General features: G+C 30.5%; 1 protein-coding gene and 1 long non-coding RNA gene across 2 annotated transcripts; one reads left to right on the forward strand and one right to left on the reverse strand.

Moving 5' to 3' along the window:
* The first annotated feature begins 1,763 nt into the window (after positions 1–1,763).
* Positions 1,764–4,847, forward strand: LOC126661040 (uncharacterized). Its single transcript, XR_007635499.2, has 3 exons — positions 1,764–2,012; positions 3,196–3,292; positions 4,619–4,847. It is a non-coding gene; the product is annotated as an uncharacterized LOC126661040 (long non-coding RNA).
* Positions 4,848–5,972: 1,125 nt separating this feature from the next.
* Positions 5,973–7,702, reverse strand: LOC126661039 (uncharacterized). Its single transcript, XM_050354792.2, has 2 exons — positions 7,516–7,702; positions 5,973–7,237 (listed from the first exon to the last, which is right to left on the reverse strand). Exon 2 carries the CDS (start codon positions 7,149–7,151, stop codon positions 6,411–6,413), a length of 741 nt encoding a protein of 246 aa, XP_050210749.1. The 5' UTR covers positions 7,152–7,237; positions 7,516–7,702; the 3' UTR covers positions 5,973–6,410.
* Between the last annotated feature and the right edge of the window lie 467 nt (positions 7,703–8,169).

Below are 8,169 nucleotides of genomic sequence, written 5' to 3' on the forward strand. Positions count from 1 at the left end.
CATTTCAACATTTCCATTAATGGATTCATCTTGAACAACTTGTTTACTAGCCTTAATCTGAGAAATCGTTTTCTTACTCTGTTTCTTCGCCATGGAAACAGTGTATGTTAGCAGGATGCTATCTTGCACTGAGAGAGAACAGGAGAGAGAAAACGGTCATTTATTAACTTAACTTCTAATTTGTTCTGATAAAAAAATGACTTAAGGGTCTTTATTGAACCTGCAAATCTATTTTTCCATATTATGGTCTACCTAAAAAAAAAATTACATAGATACACTTAATTAATTTGCTTATTAAATAGAAAATCCTTTCTATTTTTTATCAAAGGCTAAAATTTTCATTGATGAGAATGAAAATTACATAGATGAATGATTCTTCAACAAATTAAAAAAACTATTCTAAAATAATGATGACAGATGTTAATACAGTCATCGATTAGGGCTTTTTAAACCATCAAAAGGTTACCCAAAATATACATGGTCCAAATTGAAAATACAATCTTGAAACTTCAAACTTTTCAAATCTCATCTTCAATATGGATCCATAAGTGATTTCCTAATTTTTAGATCTACAAAAACATAGATGTAAAGCTCGAACAGATAAAGAGGAGTTAAAAGACTTTAAAAGTTTATTTAATCAAAAATAAAATTCAAATAAACACCTTAGAGAAAGACTTATTGAAACAAGAAAAGTAGAAATGTGATTAATAAAACTATAGGCGGAGAGAAAATGATTTTCCAGTTAACCGGAAAAAACATTTTTTCCCACACTTAAAGAAGATGAAGAAGAAAAAGAGTTTTTTAGTTTTAGAGAGAAGGGAGAGCAACTCTACCTTAATGAACGTTTGAAATTAAAATTTAAAGGGAAATTAAAATTTAAAGAGAAATTCTAATTAGAATTTTGTTCCTCTTTAGAGCATTATAAAAGCACACCAACTAAACATATAACTAAAGATATATAGATAAGAAGAGAGAAATTGAAACTCTTCATTGTAGTAATTATTTTATAATTTTGCACTCACAATTGCCATGGGAGGAGATATTTTTTATTTCTATTGTCTATTTGTGATTATCATGTTGTTCAAAGATTTTAGAATTCATGTACATTAATTTATATGTGGCATTAAAGTTTAAGTTAACGAACACATAATCAGTGACGGAGTTAGGATTTTTATACAGGGGGTCAAATATCAATATACATGTAATACCCCGTGTTTTTGGTAAAAGTATTTATTGGATTAATTATGTTATTTTAGCCAATTGGAGTTAAAGATAAGGGAATTTCTGCAAATGAGACGGAAAATAGAATTTTGACGAGGAATGAATTTTAATAAAGTTGGATTATGTTATTAGATTAAATTAATCTGAATTAAAATTTATCTCGTATTTGGATATCGAGATAAACATGTCGGGATTTAATAGAAAAATTGGAGAAATTTCCATTAAATAAAATAAATGATTTTAAATTGGATATTTAAATAATATACATAGATTTTATTATTTGGATTATTTTAAAAGAATCCATAAATATTTGGAATATTATTTTTAAATACGAATTTAAGCGCGACATATAAATTATACGGTTAAATAATAAAATTTTAGGAAAAAGGAAATAATTAATATTTTGGACTATTAAAAGGACTCCGTATAATTTATTGTCGTTTGAAAAATTAGATTTAACCTCGATACAATAGCGACTTAGTTAGTCGATTAGATTATTAGTAATGGATTTAATTTAAAAACTAAGTAGAAGAGATTTTTAATTGGGTTGGATTAAATGAGTGGGTTAAAAAGATAAAGGGAGCCCATTTAAATTATAAAGCCCAAATTTCTATTTCTTTAATTGAGATAAAAACATTCCAGAGATTTCTTTTTCTCATCTTCCTCTTCAAAACATCACGCTTAAGAGAATGGAGAAGGCTAGAGTGTAGGACTTTGGATGGAAATTTCAAACAATCACTCTTAAAAAAGATCAATTCATCTTTGCCATCAGTTTTGGAGCTTAAATGGAGGTAATTATCTCTTATTCATGGTTGAAACATTGAATTGATAGGTTAAGATTTATGGTTCAAAGAGAAAAGCTTGGCTAGCATATAATTAAACTCATATTAAGGTGGTTAATCTCTAAGTCTAAGGTCAATTAAGCTGTGAATTGATGATGGGTTTAAGGGTTTAAGCAATCAAGTTTGTTAAGAAAAGTTAAGAACCAAAAGCTGAAAATTTTTAATTGTTGCTAAATTATGATTTTTGAAGAACCGGAGTTGGAGTCGGGCTAGGAGCGGAGCGTGGAGGTCGGAGAGAAAATCGGTCAGGCCATTTGGCCTGACCAGTCTGCTCGAGTTGAGCAGACCCGTGTCTGCTCAGCCATGAGCAGACCAGCCGGTCGCTCCGGGTCCTCGTGTCGCCAAACAATTTTGGCTAAAATAGAGTGTTTTCGGAAATTTAAACAAATTGGGTTAAGTAAAAATTAAGGCTGAAAATGGAAATTTTTAGACTTTAACAAGTGATTTTCAAATGAGAAGTTGAAAGAGATTATGGCATAAATCAAATTCAAGCCAAAGTGCTTGAATGTAAAATTTAGGGTTAATTGCAAATTCATACACGAATTTTACCCTGATTTGCAATTACAACATAAACTTTGAAACTTGTCAATGTTAGTAACCAACTTTAAACTTTTGGCAAATCGATATACCAAACACGAAAAATAAGTAACGTGGACATTGTAATATACAGCCATGTGTCGTTGTGTGATTGGTCGGTTTACCAATTTGCCAAAAAATGAAAGTTGGTTACTGACATTGCCAAGTTTCAAAGTTTATGTTGTAATTATAAATTAGAGTAAAGTTCGTGTATACATTTGCAATTAACCCTAAAATTTAAAGTGTTTTTAAGAGGGATTAAGATATTTTGTGAGTTGAATGAATGGATTCAAAATGATTTAGAAAATTTAAGGTAAAGTTACAAATAAAGTTTGAAATTTAGTTAAGTGTTAAAATTTAGGAGTTAAAAATGGTTGGTTTAAGGAATTTGTTAAGTGAAAAGTCGAATTGGTTAAATAAGTCCTTAAGAAGGAAAGAGTAAAAGAAATAGACTTAGAACCAATTCAAACTTGAACGCATGAATATAAACGCGAAATTTTGAAAGTAAAGTAGTTTGCGAATTAAAATGTTAATATAGTATTTATTTGTATTATAGATTGTACGCGTATTTGGATTGGAGAAGTAGAGAATTTGGAGGGTTAAGCAACGAGCTATTTTATTTTGCTTTATGAAATTTGGATTAATCGATCGAGGTGAGTTCGCGATTTACTTTCGTGTATTATTATTTTTATACATAAATAGATACATGTATTTGATTGAATTTTTTAGTTTTAAACTCATGTATTTATGTATAATATTACTAGAACTTCATTAAAGTATTTTAGATAATAAGTTTGTGATTTTTATTAATACTCTATTTTATGCTATGAATGATTAAAATATATTATACTTTATTAAAGGTCGCATAAATTGAGTTTGAAATATATTTGATACTAGACTTTGATTTTATTAAGGATGATGTGATTTGTAGTCGGCGATGGCTAGATCGTGAGATCGCCAATGAAATAGTATCGATTATTTTAAAAGAGCATGTATTATTTAGTTAATGCTCTTTATTCTTTTAATGTCTCTTAGCATGTATTTTGGTATAGAGAAATTGAGAATTTAATTATAGTACTTGTTCTTTTAATAGCTTCATTACATGTATGTTTATTATACGAACTTATACATTGTTTGTTATGTGGAATTATTATTTAAACCCAATATGTGATCCGGGGGAAACGAGCTACCTATTGAACGTCAATAGATTGTATGATCACCAGTACTGATACGAGTCTAGGCGTCTATGGTCAATGATTTGAAATGATAAATTGTAAATATCGATTGATTAATGGAAAAAGGAGGATAAAAAGAAATGTGATAGACACAAGGTAACCCGGTTGAACTATCTCGGGACATGTGTCTAGTGGGTAACTCGGTCGAACTATCTCGGGACCCACAACTTGGGATTAAGTAGTGGCATGAGTAACTCGGTTGAACTATCTCGGGACTATGCCACGTGGTAGCGGATAACTCGGTCGAACTATCTCGGGACCCGGCCACTCGGACGATATGATCGAAAAACAGTTATTGTCGATTATGACCAATAAGTCCATAGCACTTGGGTTCAGAGTTTCGAACGGATCCGATATTTGAAACTATTAATTTACGTTATAATTGTTTATATTTACTTAATCGTTTATTATTAAAATATGTTTGAATAATAAGTTTATTGTTTTTTTTTAACGAGTAATTTTATTAAAAGCCTCACTTATGGCGGAGGGAAGCCGTAGTTACAAAAGCCAAGAGAGATACAAATAAATAAATAAAAAATCCTCTCAAGGCATAAAAGGAAAGCTATAAAAAAAGAAGGGCATAACCCACTCAACTAGTTCTAGGAAACATATAACCATGATAGTCCTGCAAAAGAAAAGTAGAAATATATAGTAAAGTATGTTTATCGTGAATGCGACCTTATTTTAATTATAATACCGTTAGTAAATTGTGAACTCACTCAGCGTTGTCTGATCCCCCAATAGTGTTTCCTTTCAGGCTTAATATATGACGATGTGGTCGAGCTTCCATCCGTTGTTCCGGAAGTCTCAGTTATGGGGAGTCTTATTCTTCTAAGAGCTGCAGTAGTCATGATAGTAGAGTTAGCCAGTAGTAAACAATTGTTTTTTATTTTATGCTATGACGTAATGATGTATTTTGGGAAAGTGAACTATCCAGAAATTTAATATATGGTTAATTGGTAGTTTATACAGAGTGGTTTGTGTGTTTTTCACAGGTGTGGTTTATTAAGTTTACAGGCGTTATGTTGCCGATTTTTCAAAAATAAATTATTTAAGTTTTATAATGATTTTTAAACGCGAAAAGTTCTTGGTGAATTTAGGCTTGTTACGGGTGTCAGATCCAAATTCTCATTCCCTAGCGCCGGTCGCGGCCCTCGATTTTGGGTCGTGACAATACATTATATGTCTATTTATAAAAAAAATATTGTACTATATATCAAAGACTTGAAATTTTACGAAAAATCATCCAACAAATTATAACACTAACAATAATAATAAACCATAAAAATATAAAAATAAAATGAAGCAAAATTTAAAAAAGACCAACCTTACAATTGAACAATTCAAGGTCAAAGTGTTGATTTAAGTTGTAAGGCTATATTGATATCTGATATCTGCATATTACATAATCATGTAAAACAAACACATGTATAATGAATAATCAATTTGATCACATTAGCACAAACAGTAAAGTAATATAATTTTTAAATTTATTTTATGAAAAATTAGAAAATAAATAAGAAGGACAACTTACTGTTCAAATGGGTGCCAAAAATTAACTTTTCTTTTTATCTAAAAGTTGTGCTCGTCGTTCTTTCAAAGAGCTAAATTCATCTATAATTGAATCGGTACTAAACATCATAGCAATTTCATTTTCAATATAAAGAGTCAAGCAATCATTCAAAAACTCATCCTCCATTTTATTTTGAAGTTTTGTCTTCATTATCTTCATGACTGAAAATCCTCTTTCAGTAGTTTCTGTTGATACGGGAAGAGTGAGAATAAACCTAATCAATTTGTCGACAAGCGGATATATCTCTGCTTTTCTAGTTCTCATAAGCCCTTGGCATAATTCTTGAAGATTATGTGAAATTTGCAATTTTGGATGGCTTGAAATGTCAATCTCAAAGAGCTGAAGCTCTACCTTTAAACGCAATAATTCTTGCTCGGTAAAATCATCCAGATAGAATTTTTTTACAAGTTTGCAACTATCATCAATCTTGAATGACTGAAATCTATCTCTAGGATTTAAAGCAGAACTAAGAATAAGCAACTCCACATAATGTTCATTAAACCTGCTGTTCAACTTTTGCTTCATTTTATTTTTATATTTTTATGGTTTATTATTATTGTTAGTGTTATAATTTGTTGGATGATTTTTCGTAAAATTTCAAGTCTTTGATATACAGTACAATATTTTTTCTATAAATAGACATATAATGTATATTGATATTTGACCCCCCTGTATAAAAATCCTAGCTCCGTCACTGCTTGAGACTTTCGTTGTAAAGATTGACAAAGTACTCGAGTTATTTCCATGAGCTCTTTCATAAGATGCGAAATCAAAATAAAGTCAAAAGATGATAATTGGTTCAAAGCAAAATCTGCATCTCCCCTTTGAGAATACGAGGCACCTTCATCAACCATCTTGCTTAAAACCACACAAGTTGCATTAAACATCTTCAACAGACTAGAAATAGAATCTAGATGAGATCCCCAACGAGTATCTCCTGCACGTTTTAAGGTGCCAATTTGATTAAGTCTCTACCAGATTCAAGCTTATTATTTGCAATCTTTTCAACAAGTTCGGTAGATTGAGCCTCTTCAACTTATCATTACGTTTAGTAGATGCAGTGACAATGTTGATAATGAAAACCAAGTTGGTGAAGAATTGATGAACATTAGCAACTTCCCGTGATGCTACAACCAAAGCAAGTTGTAAACGATGCGCTAGACAATGGATGTAGTATGCGTAAGGACATGCATCACAAACCAAAACTTGTAATCCGTTCCATTCCCCTCTCATATTACTAGCTCCATCATATCCTTGTCCACGTATATTCTGAATGGACAAATTATGTCGAGCAAGAATAGAAAAAATCTCATCTCTTAAAGTTATTGCCTTAGTATCTCTCACATGAACAACACTAAAAAGCTGCTCACAGATAAATCCATTCTTGTGCACAAATCTCAAAATAAGCGCCATTTGCTCTCGTTTAGACTCATTTCGAGATTCATCTACAATAATAGAAAATTTTGCATCACCTATCTCTTGGCGGATTTCTCTTTCAATTTTAGTAGAAAACACATAAAGAATCTCCTTTTGTATATCTGGTGATGTATGTGATGCATTCTTTGGAGCATTATCTTGAACAACACTTGCTAGACTCATCGCGAGAGGGTACACTTTCCGCAAGTGGAACAAAAGTTGGACCTTCATTATGAACTGATTCAACTCTTTTAATCTTTTGGGGATGATTTGGATTTGATGTTTCATCACAAAGGTTTGATGGTTGATGTTCTTGTTGACTATTTTTTTCTTTTGAAAAACATATCAACAGTTGCCAATTTTTCCATATTAACCTAAACAAAACAAAATTATAATTTATATAAATTGTAGTCATTTTTCAAAGACTATAAAATAATCCTAATTATACTATTTTTATATATCTAACAACAAATGATTTTTAATAACATAATTTTTACAAAACAATTTATTATACAAATAAATTTAACATATAAAAAAAATGAACAAAACTGATGTTATGAATAAGTAAACAAATCTATTCAAAATTTTTAATCATTACAAATGGTAGAATATAAATTACAAAAATTAAACGTAAATTGAAGTTCATACGCACCTTTTTTCAGATAGCTAGAGAAAATAAAAAATCGCTCCAAGTTTGGTTGATGATTCTTCTCAAATAGATATTTAATGAAACAATGATCTGGAACAAATTTTCTTTTCAAAAGAGCAAATTGTGAAAAAGGCAGTGGCTTGCTCGTTACTCCAAATAGGAAACCAAAGGACACTGATGATGAGAAAGAAAAATAAAAGAAAAACAAATACAATAATAATGGCCTAATTAAATTGGATTTCCATTTTTTTATGGGCTATTCAAATGGGTTATATGAAAAAGTCAAGAATGAGTTAATTGAGATAAATGGGGATTGGAGAGTGGGCTCATTTTAAGGCTACGGGCTATGTAATTTATATTAACTTATTCTATTATAATTGTAAGTTAGTGGGTGGGCATTTTATTAAGCTATGATCTCTATAATTTTTGTAACTTTTAAAAAGTTAGGGAGGTTAAGACCCTCTCTAGCCTCCCCCTAATTCCGTCACCGGATATTATGAATTTTAGATAAAATTATGTAGTCATATTCCTCTAATTTGGAAGCATAAATTTTGCCTTGTATTCAATTTTTCTTTCGGTTGCTAGCTCGACATCGTTTTTCTTGCAATGCTTTATTAGTGGCAAGAGATAATTTAAATCCTATCCTTATTGTCCGTT

The sequence above is a fragment of the Mercurialis annua genome, linkage group LG8 (assembly GCF_937616625.2).
Source record: "Mercurialis annua linkage group LG8, ddMerAnnu1.2, whole genome shotgun sequence".
Classification (NCBI taxonomy): Eukaryota; Viridiplantae; Streptophyta; class Magnoliopsida; order Malpighiales; family Euphorbiaceae; genus Mercurialis; species Mercurialis annua.

Bases quoted from the DNA above. Each gene is read 5' to 3' on its own strand.
- LOC126661039 (XM_050354792.2), bottom strand. From the start codon at position 7,151: ATGAAACATCAAATCCAAATCATCCCCAAAAGATTAAAAGAGTTGAAT.